Raw genomic sequence first — 23,592 nt, forward strand, 5'->3', positions numbered from 1 at the left:
ATACACTCCTTTCATGACACTGTCCATTCCGTTCAACTGCTCTTCCAAGCCCTTTGCTGTCTCTGACACAATGTCATCGACGAACCTCAAAGTTTTTATTACTTCTCCATAGATTTTAATACCTACTCCGAAATTTTGTTTTGTTTCCTTTATTGCTTGCTCAATATACAGATTGAATAACATCGGGGAGAGACTACAACCCTGTCTCACTCCTTTCCCAACCACTGCTTCCCTTTCACGTCCCTCGACTCTTATACTGCCATCTGGTTTCTATAGAAATTGTAAATAGCCTGTCGCTCCCTGTATTTTACCCCTGCCACCTTTAGAATTTGAAAGAGAGTATTCCAGTCAACATTGTCAAAAGCTTTCTCTAAGTCTACAAATGATAGAAACGTAGGTTTGCCATTCCTTAATCTAGCTTCTAAGATAAGCCGTAGGGTCAGTATTGCCTCACGTGTCCCAACATTTCTACGGAATCCAAACTGATCTTCCCCGAGGTCGGCTTCTACTAGTTTTTCCATTCGTCTTAAAGAATCCGCGTTAGTATTTTGTAGCCGTGACTTATTAAACTGATTGTTCGGTAATTTTCACATCTGTCAACACCTGCTCTTTGGGATTGGAATTATTATATTCTCCTTGAAGTCTGAGGGTACTTCACCTGTTTCATACATCTTGCTCACCAGATGGTAGAGTTTCGTCAGGACTGGCTCTCCCAAGGCCGTCAGTAGTTCTAATGGAATGTTGTCTTCTCCCGGGGCCTTGTTTAGACTCAGGTCTTTCAGTGCTCTTCAAACTCTTGAATATATATTATCAATATATTGAAAAATTTCTATTGGTAGTGTTAGAAGACCTTGAGTTTCTATCTGACTTAAGTTGGCTCTGTTTAAACGCGCCGTTATGCCCCCAGTATCATTACACTCTAATTATTAAACAAAAATATGGTGATTGATAGCTGCAAAATCAATAATTAAGATTTATTCAGAACAGGATGAGCAATATTTCTAGCCTAACATGACAATCCAATACACTCACTAACATAACTAGCCTATCATTGGCACAATGTATCCTCTTTTCCTAACTACTAAAGTGAACACTGAACCTGCAAGTGACTCTATTGAAGTTCTGCCTGAACGGATACAGACTCGGAGAGCGCCAGTCAAAGACATAACGAAATACGAACTCCTTTGGAATTACAGTGCCCTACTTTGGCTGATGATTGCTAATATCGCCGTAATTCTACGTGATGATTAGGACGGTCGGCCCAGCCAACGTCGTGATGCCAACTTTCCCGTGAGCGAGTTTGTCTTTTAATTTTCACTGTGGACGTGGTCTGCGTCGGTAAATTGTTCAATTGCGGAGTCCGTCACTAGGCAATACTCAAGGTATTTGCACGTATGCCAAGAGTAGTTGGTCGATTCAGATGCGCGGCAGCAAAGGTACACTCCAGATTGTATATGCACACAACTAGTTAGTACAAATCTGTTTCTCTCCTCAGAGGAACAGATAATGCTACGTATGTGGAGTCGTATGCTCTAAAATTTTCAGACTTGGAGAGTAACCACTGGACTCAATGCCGATAACTTATCGCCACGCTCTCCAAGCAGGGCAGCCAGACACCGCAACTGCTCTCTCCCACAGCCGACCCCAGAGTGCTCCTTCAGAGTTTTTGCAAACCTGGCCGTTCTTCGCCGCATGGATCCGTGCGCGTTGGTAGCCAATCACGACACAGACTTCCATGTATCCGTGCGTGTTTGTATCCAACCACGACACACATTTCTCCCGCGATTACTGTTGCCGCCAAACGTTTAACACGTATCTCTACGCGCTCTGCACCAATCCCGTCACAGCCTTCCGCAAATTTTCCACTGTGGCGCGAAATCAACTTTCTCTCTTTCGCATATAGCTCCTTCTCACTTCTTGCTGTGATGGCCCAGCCTCTCCGAACGTCTTTGGTGGTCTGAAGTGCCAGCCGACAAAGGGGTCCGGCCGCGGCCATCCCGTTAGTTTGACATGACATAAACACCTTCCGTAGGGGTTCCGGCCGTGTTACAGCCTCTGAGCCCATCTCGTTAGTCTGACATGACACACACAACTTCCTTTTCTGTGTCCATTCTCTCCTACCGATGGGCAATTGTCAATTATTATTCGGTGTATTAGTAGTGATTTAGCATCATGTAAGGTGCAAAATCTGCTACCTTACAGATCTACTGTACACGTACAGGTCTGCCGAAATTAACAAAGAAAACAGACACGGGTGAAAAGTATATGATAAAAGGAACAAAGCAATTCGAATAAACGTAGATTTTGGAGATAAAGGCGAATGTGGTGGCCGGCATTCATCTCTGTACGAACATTTTTCAGTTTTAAGATGCATAGCCTCGCAGCCGTATGAATTAATAAAATCTCCGACCTCCAGCCGCGTCAGATGGTTAAATAGCCCACGAGCTTTCAATCCAGCTCTCCTCTCCCATTCTCAAGTGGTAAATGACTGCCGTTTCGCCCTGACCTCACCGCTATACAGGTTGGTCCATTGATTGCGACCGGGCCAAATATTTCACGAAATAAGCGTCAAACGAAAAAACTACAAAAAACGAAACTTGTCTAGCTTGAAGAGGGAAACCAGATGGCGCTTTGGTTGGCCCGCTGGATGTCGCTGCCATAGGTCAGACTGCCTTTTATAGGAACCCCATTTTTATTACATATTCGTATAGTACGTAAAGAAATATGAATGTTTCATTTGATGACTTTCTACATCGACATAAATACTCCGCAATCCACCATACGGTGCTTGGCAGAGGGTACGTCGTACCTCAACTATCATCTTCTCTCCCTGTTCCACTCCCAAACAGTACGAGGGAAAAATGACTGCCTATATCCCTCTGTACGAGCCCTAATCTCTCTTATCTTTGTGGTCTTTCCGCGAAATGTAAGTTGGCGGCAGTAAAATTGTACTGCTGTGACCCTCAAACGCTGGTTCTCTAAATTTCCTCAGTAGCGATTCACGAACAGAGCGCCTCCTTTCCTCTATAGACTCGCACCCGAGTTCCTGAAGCATTTCCGTAACACTCGCGTCATGATCAAACCTACCAGTAACAAATCTAAGCAGCCCGCCTCTGAATTGCTTCCATGTCCTCCCTCAATCCGACCTGATAGGGATCCCAAACGCTCGAGCAGTACTCAAGAATAGGTCGTATTATTTATAAGCGGCCTCCTTTACAGATAAACCACATCTTCCCCAAGATGACGACTATCCGCCTTCCCCACGTCTGTCATTACATGCTTGTCCCACTTCATATCGCTCTGCAATGTTACGCCCAAGTATTTAATCGACGTGACTGTGTCAAGTGCTACACCACTAATGGAGTATCCAAACATTACAGGATTCTTTTTCCTATTCATCTGCATTAATTTACATTTATCTATATTTAGAGTTATCTGCCATTCCTTACACCAATCACAAATCCTGTCCAAGTCATCTTGTGTCCTCCTACAGTCACTCAACGACGACATCTTCCCGTGCACCACAGCATAACCAGAAAACAGCCGCACATTGCTATCCACCAAATACAAAAGATCATTTATGTATATAGATGGTGCTGTAATAGTCACAAACATATGGCTCACAATTTTAGACGAACAGGTAGGTTTTTAAATTAAAATAGAGAACGTAGGTACGTTTGAACATTTTATTTCGGTTGTTCTAATGTGATACATGTACCTTTGTGAGCTTATCATTTCTGAGAACGCATGCTGTTACCGCGTGATTACCTGTAAATAACAGATTAATGCAATAAATGCTCAAAATGATGTCCATGACCCTGAATGCGTTTGGCAATAGTTATAACGACATTCCTCTCAACAGCGAGTAGCTCGCCTTCCGTAATGTTCTCCCATGCATTGACAATGCGCTGACGCATGTTGTCAGGCGTTGTCGGTGGATCACGCTAGCAAATATCCTTCAATTTTCCTCACAGAAAGAAATCCGGGGACGTCAGATCCGGTGAACGTGCGGGCCATGGTATGGTGCTTCGACGACCAATCCACTTGTCATGTAATATGCTATTCAATACCGCTTCAACCGCACGCGAGCTATGTGCCGGTCATCCATCATGTTGGAAGTACATCGCCATTCTGTCATGCAGTGAAACATCTTGTTGTAACATTGGTAGAACATTAAGTAGTAAATCAGCATACATTGCACAATTTAGATTTCCATCGATAAAATGGGGTCCAATTATCCTTCCTCCCATAATGCCGCCCCATACGTTAACCCGCCAAGGTCGGTGATGTTCCACTTGCCGCAGCCATCGTGGATTTTCCTTTGCACAGTAGTGCGTATTATGCCGGTTTACGTTACCGCTGTTGGTGAATGACGCTTCGTCGCAAAATAGAACGCGTGCTAAAAATCTGTCATCGTCCCGTAATTTCTCTTGTGCTCAGTGGCAGAACTGTACACGACGTTCAAAGTCGCCGCCACGCAATTCCTGGTGCATAGAAATATGGTACGGGTGCAATCGATGTTGATGTAGCATTCTCAGCACCGACGTTTTTGAGATTCCCGATTCTCGCGCAATTTGTCTGCTACTGATGTGCGGATTAGCCACGACAGCATCCTGTTTTGTTAAATAACGTAACTATCCGGCGAACGGTCCGTACACTTGGATGATGTCGTACAGGATACCGAGCAGCATACACAGCACACGCATTTTGACCACAATAGCCATACATCAACACGATATCGACCTTTCCCACATTTGGTAAACGGTCCATTTTAACACGGGTAATATATCACGAAGCAAATACCATCCGCACTGGCGGAATGTTACGTGATACCACGTACTTATACGTTTGTGACTACTACAGCGCCATCTAGCACAAAGCGAAAAAAGTGGTCCAACTAAAACACTCCTATTTCTTTACGTTCTACACGAATATGTAATAAAAAAATGGGGTTCCTGTTTAAAAAAAAACCAGTTGATATCCGTTTGACCTATGGCAGCGCCATCTAGCGGTCCAACCATAGCGCTATCTGGTTTCCCCCTTCAAGCTAGACGAGTTTCGTTATTTGTAGTTTTTTCGTTTGATTCTTATTTCGTGAGATATTTAGCCCGGCCACTATCAATGGACCACCCTGTATAGCCACGCTGCTGGCTGTGACGTTACTGGAAGTCACTTCATCTCCAAATATGGTCATGTTTTCGTCCGTTGTGGCCGCTTGGCTCTCGCGATGGTCGGGTTGCATCCCAGCAAAGCTGCAGGCCTCCATCCTTAGTGATGGTGTCTTTAGATATTTTTACTTCTACCGCTTGTTTTATGACGCAATCTCAAAATCACCTCATGCTCGTAACCACAGATGTTTCGTCGAATTGAATTCGGTGTCGATTTCTTGAATCATGTTCTGCCACGACTGGTTTTCCAGGGTAATGAAGGCCTAAACACCTTGAGTGTACCGTCCGGCGTCGCTCCACAGTGTTTACCGTGTGCCTGACAGCAGCAGCCCCACTGACATGCAGTCTTGTACACTACACATATTCTAGGTCCTAGATCGTCCTTGATAGCCCTCATGAGCTGTATTTTTGCTGTGAGCCTGCAATCCGATGAAATGTTGCGTCTCTTAAAGAGCCAGTGGCCGTGCCACGGAAAGCCAAAACGCAAGTTTCTTGCTTTCTTCTTCGGTGGTGTTTTTCCTGTGCTACTCACTGTAAATGGCCTGTGATACCTGGCAATGATTATAGCCATGTTCCCAGAGACTCTTTGGAGGTGCTAAGTTCTAGTGGCAGGCTTTCGGCGTCTGAGACAACTTAATAACGATGGCCGAATGTGTTCAGGACGCCACGCTTTTGTGCCGGATGGTGGTGGCTGAGAGTGCACAGATACAACTTCGATGTGGTCTCCCTATTTACACGTGTCTCTATCAAAGACTGTATAGATCTGCTCTCCCAGTTATTTGATAGTACCATTGTGGGAAGGACTAAGCACACCTTGCCAACGTTGTATTTCTTACATGGCGTCCTCCACTCTGTTGGTTGTGCTGTTGTTTTCCCTGATCGAGTCGTCAAGTTACGGCTTCCTGTGGTGTTTACCATCTTTGATGCCGAATTGTTTGCGACCTCGCGGGCATTGGAGCAGGTGAGATGTGTTCCCAGTCTTAAGTTTCTCATCTGTTCTGACTCCCTGAGTGCCCTTCAGACCATACAACACTTGTACCCAGTGGATACGGTCGTCCAGGACATCCATGATGCCCTACTCCACCTGCAACGGCAGGGGAAGGAGGTTTCTTTCTGCTGGGTGCCGGGGCACGTGGGTATTAGGGGAAACGAACTGACGGATGTGGCTGACAAAGATGCATGTTCCATCCCTCACGTTGTTGAATGTGCCGTCCTCCTCCATGCTGTTACCTCCCTTTTGCGTTTTCGTGTTATGCGTCAATGGGAAGAGGAGTGGCTGGCAGTCGGTGAAAATAAGCTGCGTCTGGTGGCAGTCGGTGAAAATAAGCTGCGTCTGGTCAAGGCCACCACGCAGCTATGGCGTACCTCCTACCAGTCATGCAGGCGGGATGAGGTTCTCCTGACTCGCCTCTGCATCGGGTGCAGTCCCTTAACGCATGTTTTGTACTTCGGCTGGTTGACCCCACAATCTGCAGTGCTTGTGGCGTCCAGATTACTGTCCGCCACATTATACTTGATTGTGTTTTATTCTCTGACCAGAGGGCCGTGGTTTCCTTGCCACCGGATTTGACCTCTATTTTGGAAGACGACGCAACGACTGTAGTTAAGGTCTTACGGTTTTGTGTCCTGTCCAATTTGTTGCCTCGGATTTTAGGGAGAGGATTTTAATGTGCTGCTGGGTGACTGGCTCACCCAGGTTTTAGGTAAGAGGTCCGCCAGTCACGATTACCTACTTGTTTCACTCCGATTTCTGTTCTCTTTTCCTTGTGTTTCCTTTCCTTTTTTAGTGCGTTTCTTCTCCTCTTGTTTTGCCTCTGTATGTGAGGATTTGGAACCGCGCCACGTCTGTGTCTTTTAGCCGTTCTCCTTGTTCGCTGTCCGTCTTCGTCCCTTGACCGCGTTTCTATGCGTTTGGGCGCTGATGACCATGCTGTTTAGCGCCCGAAAACATCAAACAACACACACACACACACACACACACACACACACACACACACACACACACACACACACACCCTATTTAGACGTGTCACGTGTCTCTATCAAAGACTGTATAGATCTGCTCTCCCAGTTATTTGACAGTACCATTCAGTTATTTGATAGTACCATTGTGGGAAGGACTAAGCACACCTTGCTATCGTTGTATTTCTTACATGGCGTCCAGTATTTCGAGCAGTCGGACGGTGTGGCGATGGGAAGCCCGTTAGCTCCATCTGTAGCCAATCTCTGTATGGAGATGTTTAAAGACATCGCCTTGGACACGGCTCCCGCTATCACAAGTTACTTTTACTTCGACGATACAATCATCATGTGGCCCCTTAGGCACGAAAAACTGAAAGAATTATCAGAACGTCTCAGCGACGTTCACGACCGCATCAGTTTGCGATGGAAGTAGTGGTAAATGGTACATTGCCCCTCCTTGACGTCCTCGTCGCCGAAAAAGCAGCCACCAATGTCCAGCACAAAAATGTGACGTCCTGAACACCCTCGTGAATTTGCCTCCGACGGAGAGCGCTTGCCTCTGTAACTAAGCCTTCTCCGATGAGTCTCCTGGGAAAATGACAGCAGTTACCGCTAGGTATCACAGTTCACTTGTGGTAGGTCGCGCAAGAAAAACACACCGAAGAAGCAGGAAGGAGCTTGCGTGTCTGCCTTTCCTTGGCAGGGTGCCGGGAAAGATTAGCCGGGCCCTGAAGACAGACAACATTGCGCGAGTGTTCAGGGCCCAAACAAAAATACGACAGGTCATGAGGAATGTGAGGGACGCCTGGGGCGTACGAAACACACTATCAGCGCGACTGCTACTCCGTCGGTGGTGCAGCAAAGACTGACGCAGTGCGGGAGGTACACACGCCTACGCTTTGTGGAGAAATCCGCCGGCCGCGGTGGCCGAGTGGTCCTGGCGCTGCAGTCCGGAACCGCGGGGCTGCTACTGTCGCAGGTTCGAATCCTGCCTCGGGCATGGGTGTGTGTGTGATGTCCTTAGGTTAGTTAGGTTTAAGTAGTTCTAAGTTCTAGGGGACTGGCTCAGAGCCATTTGAACCATTTTTTGGAGAAATCCGCCGTGGCAGAACACGTTTTAGAAAATCGACGCCGAATTCTATTCGACAAAACGTCTGTCATAATGAGGACGAAGCGACTTTAGGATAGCGTTGTAAAAGGAACCATAGAAATTAAAATATCTCTACACACCAACAACAAGAATGGCGGTTTGCAGCTCAGCACAGCCTGGAACCTGGCCACCGCGAGACTGAAGCGGGAGCGACGGATGCAGGAAGAAAACATTACCACAGTTGGTGAGGGAGAGGGAACCAATGACGTCACAGCCAGTAGCGCGTGTATATAACGGACAGGCCACAGCGACACGGCAGTCATTTTCCACTACCAATGGACGAGAAGATCTCGGTCGAAAGCTCAAAAAAATGGTTCAAATGGCTCTGAGCACTATGGGACTCAACATCTGTGGTCATAAGTCCCCTAGAACTTAGAACTATTTAAACCTAACTAACCTAAGGACATCACACACATCCATGCCCGAGGCAGGATTCGAACCTGCGACCGCAGCAGTCGCGCGGTTCCTGACTGAGCGCCTAGAACCGCTGGTCGAAAGCTCGTGGTGTTTTAAGCCGAGAAGGTATTATATATTTTTCAATAATTACAAGTATATTTGACATATAAACTTATAGATTAAGTCCCCATATAACTGGAATCAAATATAATCTGTGGCCTATTTTAACAAGAAATACAGTACTGCTTGAGTCACATTGATGTGTTTTGCTCGCATCTGGGTGCAATACTGCGTTCGCTTCCCCAGTCAGTTCCCAATTCTTTCAAATACCAACGGATCATTTCGCTGCTCAGTTCCTCGAACCATATCTGCGAGAGTACTGTATACGTCATTCTCTGGTTCACCCCAACCGAAGTATTGAGGTGAACTGATGCTGGAGGCGCAGGTACGGGCCCCGGTCGGCGTCTCAGTCTTGCACCGTAGTGTCGTCTTACATCAACAGCAAAATGTGCTCAGTCCAATTGCATAGGAATTTTTGAAAAGTTAACATTTCAGACACGTTTGTACTAATGGGCTACTTGTATGCCAAAGTCAGTTTCATCTTGTAACCATGCACTCCAAATGACCTCGCAGATATCTCGTTTGCCGACTCTTTGTTTTCTGTTATCACATACTTCCACCCGTGTCAGCCTATGATAAAAACCTATATATTTCTGGATTCATCACTGATACTGTTTCCTGAAACATAGCAAGAAGGGTCTGGCAGAATAGTTGACGTCTATCCTGAAGCGTCGGGCAGGTCGGATTTTTCACTATTTCAGTGACGCTTTCACATGCGTCAAACAAAACAATGACCGTTCATGCTTCCATTCTTTCTATACGTTCAGTATCTCCCGTCTGGTTTGCATTCCACATTTGATGAATATTCTAGGAGACCACTAGAATGTTTTGTTAGTTGTCTCCTACGTAGACTAATGTCTGTTCGCAGTATTCTGCCAAAGCACTATAGCTATGACCGTTGACGAAATGGTAGGCAGTTCATCATGAAGGTGACAAATGAGACTGTGAGGTCCGGGAGAATAATTTTTTTCACCGAATAGTTCGTATAAAATCTTTTGAGGGACGCTGCAGTGAAGCTGGCGTGCGTACACCTCCGTTCGTGCAGTTTAACCGACGAGGGAAGAGAACTTTTCAATGTGTCAATCCTCATTTCAGTGCAAATGTTCTCTTCACGGATGAGGCTTCATTCCAACGTGATAAAATTGTAAATTTTCACAATCAACATGTGTGGGCTGACGAGAATCCGCACGCAATTGTGCAATCACGTCATCAACACAGATTTTCTGTGAACGTTTGGGCAGGCTTTGTTGGTGATGTCTTGATTGGGCCCCATGTTCTTCCACCTACGCTCAATGGAGCACGTTATCATGATTTCATGCGGGATACTCCACCTGTGCTGCTAGAACACGTGCCTTTACAAGTACGACACAACATGTGGTTTATGCACGATGGAGCTCCTGCACATTTCAGTCGAAGTGTTCGTGCTCTTCTTAACAACAGATTCGGTGACCGATGGATTGGTAGAGACGGACCAATTCCGTGGCCTCCACGCTCTCCTGACCTCAACCCTCTTGGCTTTCAATTTATGTGGGCATTTGAAAGCTCTTGTCTACGCAATCCCGATACCAAATGTAGAGACTCTTCGTGCTCGTATTGTGGACGGCTGTGATACAATACGCCATTCTCCAGGGCTGCATCAGCGCATCAGGAATTCCATGCGACGGAGAGTGGATGCATGTATCCTCGCTAACGGAGGACATTTTGAACATTTCCTGTAACAAAGTGTTTGAAGTCACGCTGGTGCGTTCTGTTGCTGTGTGTTTCCATTCCATGATTAATGTGATTTGAAGAAAAGTAATAAAATGAGCTCTAACATGGAAAGTAAGCGTTTCCGGACACATGTCCACATAACGTATTTTCTTTCTTTGTGTGTGAGGAACGTTTCCTGAAAGTTTGGCCGTACCTTTTTGTAATACCCTGTATAGTATAATGTCTAAGATGTGCAATAAATTGGAACAGAAACAAACATGTATTTATTTCTTGCCACTGGTGATGCCTTTCAAAAAATAAAGGCGAGACGCATATAGGGCAAAATGATTCGACTACAACTGGACAGGTATGAAAATAGTCAATACAATAAGATGTTATAACGAGTGTACGCTGAGGAAGGTGGAAGCAGTTACATAGTGATAATGTCCCCGCGAAGTGCAGACTGACGGTAGCGGGTATTTTGCCGGCACAGCTCGCAGACGTGCGTCGCGGTGGGGGAGTTCCCCAACATCCCGGCCGCGGACAGCCTGCAGCGCACGCTCAACACGACCAACCTGAAGGGCACCGGCAGGTCTCCCGCCGCCAGCCCCAAGGGCGGACCGGCCTCTGCGTGGGCGGCGCGACTCCACGCCAGGGCCGCCGCCGCGCCGCCCAGGTGAGGCTTGACGTAAATAAAAGACAGGCTGCAATTCACACTTATACACTATACAGTATCACAAGACTACTAGAAAGAAATAGCAACAGGTCATTCTCCAACATTTTGGTACGTCTCTCTTTCCCGTCTCAGCCCTCACCCCTAGAAGCGGCAGAGATTTCTCCCTCTCTCAGTATTTTTACAGAAATAATTACAATAAAATAAATAAGATATTTAGATGAAACTGCTCCATGTATTCCCGAGATATCTCTCGAGATCACCACTTCTCTCTCCCACCCTCAGACATAGGTATGCTTGGGATATCTTACTTCCGCTATAACTTTTTTCAGGTTCCGTATCGCAAGTTTGATGGAAACTGCCTTAAACATTGCGAAGATGTTCTGATATTTCACTGTTCCCACACTCCTCCTCTCCGTCTGCCGCCACATCCCTATAGGGAAAACGTCACGAGCCTAACAACTGCTGGAACCAACTTGCATAGTAAGCTTCACTGAAAATATGGAGGCCATCGACTTGATGGCTCAAGTGGCTCTGAGAACTATGGGACTTAAAATCTGAGGTCATCAGTGCCCTAGAACTTAGAACTACTTAAAGCTAACTAACCTAAGGACATCACACACATCCATGCACGAGGCAGGATTCGAACTTGCGACCGTAGCAGTCGCGCGGTTCCGGACTGGAGCGCCTAGAACCATCGACTTGATGCTAAATTCCGTAGAATGTATACAGGAGTGGCCGTGCGGTTCTAGGCTCTACAGTCTGGACGAGAGACCGCTACGGTCACAGGTTCGAATCCTGCCTCGGGCATGGATGTGTGTGGTGTCTTTAGGTTAGTTAGGTTTAATTAGTTCTAAGTTCTAGGGGGCATGGATGTGTGTGGTGTCTTTAGGTTAGCTAGGTTTAATTAGTTCTAAGTTCTAGGCGACTGATGACCTCAGAAGTTAAGTCGGATAGTGCTCAGAGCTATTTGAACCATTTTTGGTATAACAAAACAAACAAACAGACAATTTGGTTCTTAATTTGTTTTCAATTATAACAGCATACTACTACAGTCGTTTACATACGCTCCACTTGAAAATTACGCGCACTCGGCGGGCGGCCGGTTTGGCTAAATGCGCAGTGAAAGGGTTAATAGCTGTGGATCAGCCGTCGAAGGAGTCTAGCCCCACCTCATAAGTGCCGCATACAGGTTGAGCTCACATTGAACTGCAAACGGTGTTGACTCTGGAAATGAATGCAGCTGTATTTCCATTCTGTACAGGTTTCAAGTATCGTACAAAGACAGCCTGAGGTGTAACATTTGACTCGTCACAGACGCTCAGTAGTCTTCCGTGTCCACCATCCCAGTGTATAGCTCCTTTTAATAGTTGCTCTTGTCTAGTGGTACTTTGCTTAATCTACAGAGCATCTACCTGAGGCCTGATTGTGCCTGAGGCTGTGGGCAACTGTTCTTCTGCAAGCTAACGGCTGTGCCATATTGTCCCTAGTCGTGATTACTTAGCTTCTATGGCTGTGTTTACCACTATCCATTCGTGACCTCAGTGACATGGAGGATGCTGCCCGCGGTCGTTTGAATCATAAATCATTTCTCACATCGTGACGTATAGGAATAGTCAAGTGACTGAATTTTGTGCAGTGCAGCTGGCTTTTTTTTAACTTTTTGGTGCGTTCAGTGCTTAAAGTAAGCATTACGTCTAAATCATATATGCTCTCCTGTCGTCCTGAGCATTTTGGTCAGTCGCCTGTGTGCGCGCATGTTAATTACATTTGAAAACTGTCGGTTCCTGGGTCAGTGACAGGAATTTGGATGTAGCTTAACGGTTTATTTTTTCAGTTGTGGCAGTGGTCTAAAAAAGGCAGCTTCCTATCTAATGGGACAGTACTGCCACACTGTGATAGGAATGTATGTGTGAGTGGTGAGTTCCTATGTGCGTGGTCTGCTGCAGGTACCTGAAAAATTGTTGTGCCACTCAGTATATGTTACATTGGTAGCGCAGGATAATTTATTAATTTTAGGGTGAGTCTGTGCACTAAATTGTCATCAGTGTCATAAAGTATATGAGGTCAGCATTATTGTGACTGCTTACAAAGCTATATTGCATCCTTGCACAGTAAAGTCCCATGCAACTGCGACGTTTTTACGATTCGCTTTGTCGGGAAGATTGTCATTTTCGACCTACAAAAGCACAGGAGACACATCAGGCGTGGGTACCTGTAAGCTGTCATCTGCCACAGGAGATGCTAGCACCTTCGCATACATGTACCTGTACATCTACACAGATATTCCGCAATCCACCTTACGGCACCTGGCGGAGGGACCCCGTACCACTGCTAGTCATTTCCTTTCCTGTTCAACTCGCAAGCAGTACGGGGGAAAAACGATCGTATACATGCCTCCGTATTTGCCCTATCTTCGTGATCCTTAAGCGCGATGTATGTTGGGGGCAGTAGAATCGTTCGGCAGTCGGTTTCAAATGCCGGTTCTCTAAATTTTCTCAACAGTGTTTCTCGAAAAGGACGTCTTTTTCCCTCGAGGGATTCCCATTTGAGTTTCCGAAGCATCTCCGTAACACTTGCTTGTTGTTCAATGGTTCAAATGGCTCGGAGCACTATGGGACTTAACATCTGAGGCCATCAGTCCCCTACACTTAGAACTACTTAAACCTAACTAACCGAAGGACATCACATACATCCATGCACGAGGCGGGATTCGAAACTGCTACCGTAGCAGCAGCCCGGTTCCGGACTGAAGCGCCTAGAACCTGTTGTTCGAACCTACCGGTAACAAATCTAGCAGTCCGCCTCTGAATTGCCTCGGCGCCTTCCTTGAATCCGACCTGATTCGGATCCAAAACAGTCTAGCATGCTGGCGTCTCTGATGAACACTCACCGTCTAGGACAACATAGTGGGTTCTACTACTTAAGAAGTCTTCGAGCCCCTCACATATCTGTAAACTTATTCCATATCCTCGTACTTTCGTTAACAGGCTTCAATGGGGCACCGTGTCAAATGCTTTCCGGAAATCTAGAAATATGGAGTCTGCCTGTTGCCCTTCATCCATAGTTATCAGTATATGAGTTGAGAAAAGGGCAAGTTGAGTCTCGCACGAGCGATGCTTTCTAAAACTATACTAATTCACGGATATAAGCATCTTAGCCTCAGGGAAGTTTATTATATTCGAACCAAGAATGTGTTCAAGGATTCTGCAACAAACGGAAGTTACGGATATTGGTCTGTAAATTTGCGCGTCCGTACTTTCAGCTTTCTAATATGCTGCAGTCATCTGTGCTTTTTTCCATTCGCTTTAGACTATGTGCTGGGCGAGAGATTCACGACAAATGCATGGTAGGTAAAGGGCCAATGCCGTAGAGTACTCTTTGTAAAATCGAACTGAGATTCAATTTGGATCTTTAAGTTCCTTCGCTACGCCAGGTGTGCTTATTTCTATGTCGTCCATACGGGAGTCTGTCCAATAGTTATATGACGGTTTGTTTGTACCATTCTCCTGCGTGAACGAGTTTTTGAACGTGAAATTTAAATCTTCGGCTTTCGTTTTGCTATCTTCAACTGACACACCAGACTGGTCAACAAGGGACTGAATGGAAACCTTAGACCCGCTTAGTGATTTTACGTAGGACCAGAATTTTCTCGGGTTCTCTGCCAGATCTTTTGCTAAGGTAGTCTCTGTATGCTTCGCGCATAGATCTTTTCACAGACGCACGAATCTCTACTAACCTTCGCTTGTCGTCGTTTGTGCGTCCCCTATTGAATCTAGACTGCAACAACCTCTGCTTCCTCAGCAACTTACGACTCTCGTTATTAAACCATGATGTGGGTCTTTTCCATTCTTTATCCACTTATTTGGCACCTAACTCTCCAGACCACGATTTACAATTTTCTTAAACTTTGCCCACAATTCCTATACATCCATCATATTGTAACTAAGTTATGCCAATTCCGTAAGTGATATGTTAATAACTGCTTATCTGAAGTGTCTAGCAGGAACAGTCTCCTAGCCTTTTTGACTGATTTATTAACTTTGGCAATCATATTTGCTATAATGACATTGTGTCGCTAGTCCCCATTTCTATACTGACACTGTCGATAAGGGCCAGCTTATTTGTAGCTACAAGGTCTAAGGCATTTCCATTGCGTGTGGGCTGCCGAGCTAGCTGCTCAAGACAAATTTCAGAAAATGAGTTAAAAAGTGTTTCGCATGACTGTCTGTCTGCACCTCATGCAATGAATTCTTAGACATCCCAGTCTATACTCGGCAGGTAAAAAGCGCCTCCAATTAGCAATGAATGATCTGGTTATTTACGCACTATTAACCAGAGACTTTCTGTGAAATGATTCTAGAACTGTCACAGCAGAATCGGGTGGCTGGTAAAAAATTCAACAATTAACTTGGTATCACCTACACCTCATACACGCCAGATGTCTTCATTGTCACACACAACATCGACTTCAATAGAGACAACATTTTTATCAACTGCAATGAACATTTCTCCTCCTATGGACTCTAATCTGCCTTTCTGAAATACTTTCCACGACCCGCTAAATGTCTCAAAGTTTTCCACTTCGCGTTTCTGCCTGCTCTAGGTCCCAAGAATAATTTGAGCGTGCGAACTTTCCTGAAGGGCAGTAAATTCGGGAACTTTGTTACGACTACTTCCACAGTTTACTGATAAATTATGACAACAGAAGTGTGTTTATTCTGAACCCTGTTTAACTTTCCTTGCTGCATATCGACTGGTGAGTGTTCATCAGAGCACCTCAAACTACCGCCCAGATTAAAAAACCCTCATGTGGACTCCACAAGTACTCTGCTACCAGAGTAGTTGCTTCCTTTGTGTAGTGCACTCTCAACCTATAAAGGAGAGTCCTACAAATCCCCAAACGATAACGCATATATAAGAAGCCTTCAGCCATGACTACATATTTTGCTTCAGATACTAAAAAGTGCAATTTGCAGAAAAAATGGAACAGTTCACAAAAGAATAGCGTAGGATTTAGCGCATCGTGTCACAAGTGTTGCTCTATTTGGAAGAGGTGGCTTGTGGTCGAAGTAGATTCCATAGGCGTATCGAAGAACTGAGGAAAATTTTGTCTCCTATACTAGATTATACTGTGATGTCATATGTGGACGATATTTCAGAAACAAAATTTTTTTAAAAAAATAATTGTTTTCCCATACATAACATCTGCTTGCATGATTTACAGTGGTGAGTAGCAAAGTAAATATGCGCCATAGCGCATAACGCCCGTGTTCAGTTAAGTAGAGGGTAGTTATGTATCAATTTCCATCCTGCAGCTGTGAGAGGGGGTAATTTTGCGAGAGGGCGGTGTGTCCTCGAAGGTGGTGGGAGCTTGTGGGGGGGGGGGGGAGGTTGTTGGTGTGGTGGGGAATCATGGGGGCGGGTACGGAGTTTTAATTAGGTTTATGTGTATATTGCACTATTTGCATTGCAAAATTTCGCACTTCAGCTACGATGCCATTTTAAGTTAGCACAAGTACAATCTTTTCCGAAATCGTTCAGACATTAACTGTGTTGAAAAAATAATGCGTTTTATCACAAATTACACATCACGGGGGTTGAACCCAGAACCGTAAGACAGCAGAGGTTATGACAGTTCGCTAGATATAAAAATGGCTGTCGTACTTAGGTGCATGTTGATATTTGAATTTGGAAATTTCCCTTAAGTTGGTTGAAATTTAAGAAACTGAACATGCCAGGGTGGAACCGAGGATCTACCAACTAAAGAGATTTTTGGCAAATGGGTAATCTTGTGACGTCATATAAGCTTGGACTGTCCTAGGACATTTTGGCTATTTAAGACCTTGGATTGCATCATAATTGTATATGACCATACAGAACGCATAAAAGTGAAAATGGTTTAAGGTAATTAGCGAATTACTTATAATTTAATGTCAGTTGCTAGTACCCCTCTACTGTAGAGGGGACTTTGTAGATAAAATTTTGATAAGGAACCCCTGTCGGGAAACTTTGAAGACAGAGACACTTTCCAGTCTCTTACTTCACGGCACACACAAAATGAGAGGAAGATGCCATCGTCTGTCCTTGTTGTAACTGTGACATCACATACGACTGTCGTCTGTTTAGAACAGCGGCTGAGAGAAACTAGTAAGTTCGCAGCTAGGAGGATTGACTGTGGCGCTGCAATGACGCGCTGCACTTCGCCACGTAGAAGAGAACCTGATGACGAGAAGTGGAAGTGTTGACGATGCCGTGGCCCCTGTAGAACACACACGTCAGAGCTCGCTGTGTTCTACCGTGAAGCGGGAAATCTGAAAGTGATCCGATCTTAAAACTTGTTTCGTAAGATAGACCCGATGTAAAAGGAGACCTTCGTTGCAGCGTTGCTGTATGTAATACCAGTTGGTAAATGTTTTTGCCGAGAGGGCATGGTAGTACCCCCACCTGCGCAAAAGAACTTAACAATTTCGCAGCAATGTGCTTATTTCTGGAGAGTATTCCGGTGCAGTCAGCGATGTGAGGCGGGCCGTGTACACATCAAGAACACACCTCGCCCAGGGCAGACGCGCGTTGCACCGCCAGCGCACGATCAAGGCTGAGGAAGAGCTCTTACGACTGATTGTCGGATCACCGCCAGGGACATCGTTGTCGAACTGTCGATAAGCGAAAGAACCATACATCACATAATGCACGACGAGAAGCTTTATTACGGCAAAGTTAACGTACAGTGGGTGCCCAAGGATCTCTCAGAGAATCAGAAGCCGGCGAGAATGAAAGTTTTCCTGACCAACCTTTTGACATACGCAGAGCAAGAAAACTCTTTAGAGATATGCAGAGCTCAGATTGTGGCATGTGATGATAACGTGGTGCCATCACTTTGACCGTGCCTCCAAACGGACGAGCATGGAGTGGCGGCATTCCGGCTCCCACTGTCCAGAAAAAGCACTCTCTGTCCATGAAGGCCGTAAAAGTGACGCTCAGTTAACTCTGAGCAGTATTGCAACAATGTGCTGAAGCTGAACATCGAGAACAAGCACATAGGCAGACCCTCGAAAGAGATATTGCCTCTCCAGGACAACATGTGACCAAGAAGACCCAATCACTCCTCTACAATTTTCAATGGGAGGTGAAGGTGCTGGAACTCCTCCTTTCAACCCCGGCATCTCTCCATTTGATTCGCCTATCTTCGGCCTCTTAAAACAATCTGTGAAAGGTCAGAGGTTTATCTGTGACAAGAAAGTGCAGGACACCGAAAAAAACTGGATCCGTCAGCAACCCATGAGTTTCAACAGTGAAGCCATCCACTCCTTCGTGTTGTGGTCGGTGTAACAATGCCAATGGCAGTTATACTGGGTGATCAAAAAGTCAGTATAAATTTGAAAACTGAATAAATCACGAAATAATGTAGACAGAGAGGTACAAATTGACACACATGCTTGGAATGACATGGGGTTTTATGAGAACAAAAAAAAAAAAAAAAAAAAAAATACAAAACTTCAAAAAATGTCCGGCAGATGGCGCTTCATCTGATGAGAATATCAATAATTAGCATAACAAAGTAAGACAAAGCAAAGATGATGTTCCTTACAGGAAATGCTCAATATGCCCACCATCATTCGTCAACAATTGCTGTAGTCGGGGAATAATGTTGTGAACAGCACTGTAAAGCATGTCTGGAGTTATGGCGAGGCATTGGCGTCGGATGTTGTCTTTCAGCATCCCTAGAGATATCGGTCTATCACGATACACTTGCGATTTCAGATAACCCCAAAGCCAATAATCGCATGGACTGAGGTCTGGGGACCTGGGAGGCCAAGCAGGACGAAAATAGCGGCTGAGCACACGATCATCACCAAACGACGCGCGCAATAGATCTTTCACGCGTCTAGCAATATGGGGTGTTTTTTTTTTTTTGTTCTAATGAAATCCCATGTCATTCCAAGCATGTGTGTCAATTTTTACCTCTCTATCTACATTATTACGTGGTTTATTAAGTTTTCAAATTTATACTGACTTTTTGATCACCCGGTATATAGTTCCACAGTTCTACAAGAACTGTAATTGTAGTATTGTAACTAAAATTTCTTGTCACGTAACTGTAGTCTCCTTTTCATTTGGTAATACCTTCTATATCCAAACAGTACATTTTCAGACATGCATTCCTTAGCAAAACCTAATGTGCTAAGTTTCCTTTACAGCCGCTAGAAAGCTGTAATACGGTTTGTTTAACAACCATCCTGGTACCAGGTTTCCACGAGGAAAGCAGTTGATGCAGCTCAGAGAAACGCGATGAACTATTACATGGTTGCGAATTCTTTGGTGTACCCCAGTCAACCTTCGAATGATATGTTAAAAAATGCAATGTCAGGACTATAAATGACATTTTAAAGTAAAACGTGCGAAGTAGCCAATACTCTCTCCTGAACTAGAAAATGATCTTGCTCAGTATTGTAGGGTAATGGACAAATAATATTTTGGTGTAACACCCAAAACAAATGACTGACGAGGTAGGCTGCAAGTGATGCTCTGAGATGATGGGATGGGCGCAAGGGAGGAGCCGCATCAAACCAGTTAGAAGACTGGTGACTCCAAAAAAAGCTTTCCAAATGGCACTGCGGATTCAATAGAAACAATGCTTCCTCAGCCAAATGACTGAGATACTTCCTAGCCGGCCGCGGTGGTCTCGCGGTTCTAGGCGCGCAGTCCGGAACCGTGGGACTGCTACGGTCGCAGGTTCGAATCCTGCCTCGGGCATGGATGTGTGTGATGGCCTTAGGTTAGTTAGGTTTAAGTAGTTCTAAGTTCTAGGGGACTGATGACCACAGCTGTTAAGTCCCATAGTGCTCAGAGCCATTTGAACCATTTGAACCAGATACTTCCTAAAACGATACCCAGAGCGAACTTTCCTACCTTCAGAACATCTTTGAATAGCTAGGTTCGAAAGTTTCACTTCGAAGAAAGTGGATTCATTTTTCAGTCTCTTTAAAGACGAACCGAAAATCGTGTATGTCCCTCCAAGTAGGATTTCAGTCGTGATGAGACGGGACGCGTGATTGTTCAGGGTAGAAACAACGGAGTCACAGGAAAAGCTGTGTCTGAAAAATATCTTTTACCCAATGGCGAGCTCTCGCGACTTATACTTTACAAGTGCAACAGATCATTTAGTTCCACTTATCTTAATATTTCATGGAAAGAATTGGGACGAATATATCTATAACGGAGCACCAACAATTTTTGTTATCAAATCTCGTCTGTCAGATTGGATGCAACTGCCGCTTTTCACAGAGTGGTAGGAACATTTCGTCAATAATGCTAAACGTAGTCTTCAAAATAATTTTTGATGGCCACTACCCTCATATCGAGGTGTTTGACTGTGGTCGTTGAAACGGAATTGCACTGGCATGCCTATTAATAAATACATATCCTCCAGCCTCAGGATGTGTCTATTATGGGTCCTTTCAAGTGCTTTTTATCTCAAGAAATAGGGAAGTGGCTCGTACGACATGTTTTTCGGTGTCCCCAAGGACCTCGAATGACGAATGGGACAATCATGTTCCACAGACGCAACGTTTTAAGTGGCAGATAATGAGTTTAAAACTGTGAAATTGACCCATTCGACCCATTAGCTTTTTTCACAAGTTGACCTCGGTCGTCAAGAAACAGTTGATAACTTCATTGACGAGCCAATATTTCTAGAGGAAGCGATGCAGCAGAAACAAATCCGAATCGCCGAAATGAGGTGGAAATAATTTGTTTTGCTAAAAGATTCTTCTTCTGGTACTAGTCTACTTTCATTGCACCTACCTTCAATAAGAACTAAAACAGGAGGCAAAGCAGTTGTGGAAACATAATCAGTGTTCAGAAAAGCGTTGGAGGAATCATTTGCTAAATCAGAAAGTAGATATAAAGCTGCAGAAAAGAAAACAACCTTACATGAGATTGCTGTTACTCACATACCAATTTTTCTGCAGCATCAGGAGGTAGGCCTTCCGAAGGAAAGTATTTGAAAATCGAAGGAAAAGGAGACTCTGAAAAGGCGTGGAAGAATAGAAGATGATGGAGAATTTGTTTGTTGCGTTGAAAGGGTTGTGTCTCAAGATTCGTCATCAGAAAATGATGAAGATGAGGAATTATTTACTGCAGTTAACCACTTTTTCGTGACGAGGACACAGAAGGGAGAGGGTGAAACCCGGGATCGGCACATAGCCTACTCTTTTCGAAAGGCATCAAGGGAGCCGCCAAACTGAACGTCGCCATCTGACGGACGGATCATCATCGGCAGTGTCACAGCCCCTCACTTCACTGGAAGGGTGGTGCTCACTTGGAGAGGACCCAACCCTCACTGCTCCTCGCTTGTGCCCGCACAGCAAGACGAGGCCCCACGCTCTAAGCTACAGGATGGAGCTTGCTTTTATCGTCCAGTGACAGCTCTTGTCTCTAAAATCAGTATCTCTCTCCTACATCACGCCAGCCAATCGGCGTTCGCGTCGGCCGGGGTGGTCGAGCGCTGCAATGAAACGCAGCTCAGAGAAACGCGATGAACTATTACATGGTTGCGAATTCTTTGGTGTACCCCAGTCAACCTTCGAATGATATGTTAAAAAATGCAATGTCAGGACTATAAATGACATTTTAAAGTAAAACGTGCGAAGTAGCCAATACTCTCTCCTGAACTAGAAAATGATCTTGCTCAGTATTTTAGGGTAATGGACAAATAATATTTTGGTGTAACACCCAAAACAAATGACTGACGAGGTAGGCTGCAAGTGATGCTCTGAGATGATGGGATGGGCGCAAGGGAGGAGCCGCATCAAACCAGTTAGAAGACTGGTGACTCCAAAAAAAGCTTTCCAAATGGCACTGCGGATTCAATAGAAACAATGCTTCCGCAGCCAAATGACTGAGATACTTCCTAGCCGGCCGCGGTGGTCTCGCGGTTCTAGGCGCGCAGTCCGGAACCGCGCGACCGCTTCTGTCGCAGGTTCGAATCCTGCCTCGGGCATGGATGTGTGTGATGTCCTTAGGTTAGTTAGGTTTACGTAGTTCTAAGTTCTAGGGGACTGATGACCTCAGTAGTTACGTCCCATAGTGCTCGGAGCCATTTGAACCGTTTTTTGAATCGGCGTCCACGTTATTTAGCTGTGTCTTGAAAAATTTCCACGTCAGCTGGTAGCTTTGCAGTAGGTCAGTGACCGATCGGCATTTTCAAATTCAAGCCAGGGTCATTGCTCCTATTTGTCTGTCCTTGTCATCCAGACGCTACCTTACTCTACTATTGACTGCATCAGCGCCAACGGTCACTTCGCTCTAAGCGGGGCGCCGTAGTGCCGTGGGACTATGTAGAAACACTACTCTCTCTCCCTCTCTCCCCCGAGGCTCCTGACCGCTTCTCCTGTCATTTCAAAACTTCCAGCTGTATCCCACACTACTTATTGCCTTATCACGCATTCTGAAGATCAGCAATGCTATCCTCTTTGTCTATATCTACATCTACATGATTACTCTGCTATTCACAATAAAGTGCCTGGCAGAGGGTTCAATGAACCACCTTCATGCTGTCTCTCTACCGTTCCACTCTCGAACAGCACGCGGGAAAAACGAGCTCTTAATTTTTTCCGTGCGAGCCCTAATTTCTCTTATTTTATCGTGATGATCATTTCTCCCTATGTAGGTGGGTGCCAACAGAATGTTTTCGCAATCGGAGGAGATAACTGGTGACTGAAATTTCATGAGAAAATTCGCCGCAACGAAAAACGCCTTTTTTTAATGATTGCCAATTCACGTATCATGTCTGTGGCACTATCTCCCCTATTTCTCGATAATACGAAACGAGCCGCCCTTATTTGTACTTTTTCGATGTCATCCCGTACTGCACAGCAATACTCCAGGCTAGGACGGACAAGCGTGGTGTAAGCAGTCTCTTTAGTAGATTTGTTGCACCTTCTAAGTGTTCTGCCAATGAATCGCAGTCTTTGGTTGTCTCTACCCACAACATTATCTACGTGATCGTTCCAATTTAGGGTATTTGCAATTGTAATCCATAAGTATTTAATTGAATTTACAGCCCTCAGATTTGTTACTTACCGAGTAATCGAAATTTAGCTGATTTCGTTTAGTACTCATATGGATAACTTCGTACTTTTCTTTATTCAGGGTCAACTGCCACTTTTCGCAAAATACAGATATCTTATCTAAATCATTTTGCAAGTCGTTTTGATCATCTGATGACTTTACAAGACAGTAAATGACAGCATCATCTACAAACAATCTAAGACGGCTACTGAGATTGTGTCCTATGTCGTTAATATAGATCAGGAACAATAGAGGGCCTATAACACTTCCTTGGGGAACGCCGGATATTACTTCTGTTTTACTCGATGACTTTCCGTCTATTACTACGAACTGTGACATTTCTGACAGGAAATCACGAA

At 45.0% G+C, this 23,592-nt stretch overlaps 1 protein-coding gene across 1 annotated transcript in view; it reads left to right on the top strand.

Annotated features, from left to right (window-relative positions):
* LOC126282473 (uncharacterized) overlaps positions 1-23,592 on the top strand; it is a 293,068-nt gene that overhangs the window by 12,000 nt on the left and 257,476 nt on the right. The window contains exon 3 of the mRNA XM_049982129.1: positions 10,979-11,161. Coding sequence (XP_049838086.1) covers positions 10,979-11,161 — 183 coding nt within the window. The remainder of the gene's footprint in view (positions 1-10,978; positions 11,162-23,592) is intronic.

This window comes from Schistocerca gregaria, chromosome 7 (assembly GCF_023897955.1).
Source record: "Schistocerca gregaria isolate iqSchGreg1 chromosome 7, iqSchGreg1.2, whole genome shotgun sequence".
Classification (NCBI taxonomy): Eukaryota; Metazoa; Arthropoda; class Insecta; order Orthoptera; family Acrididae; genus Schistocerca; species Schistocerca gregaria.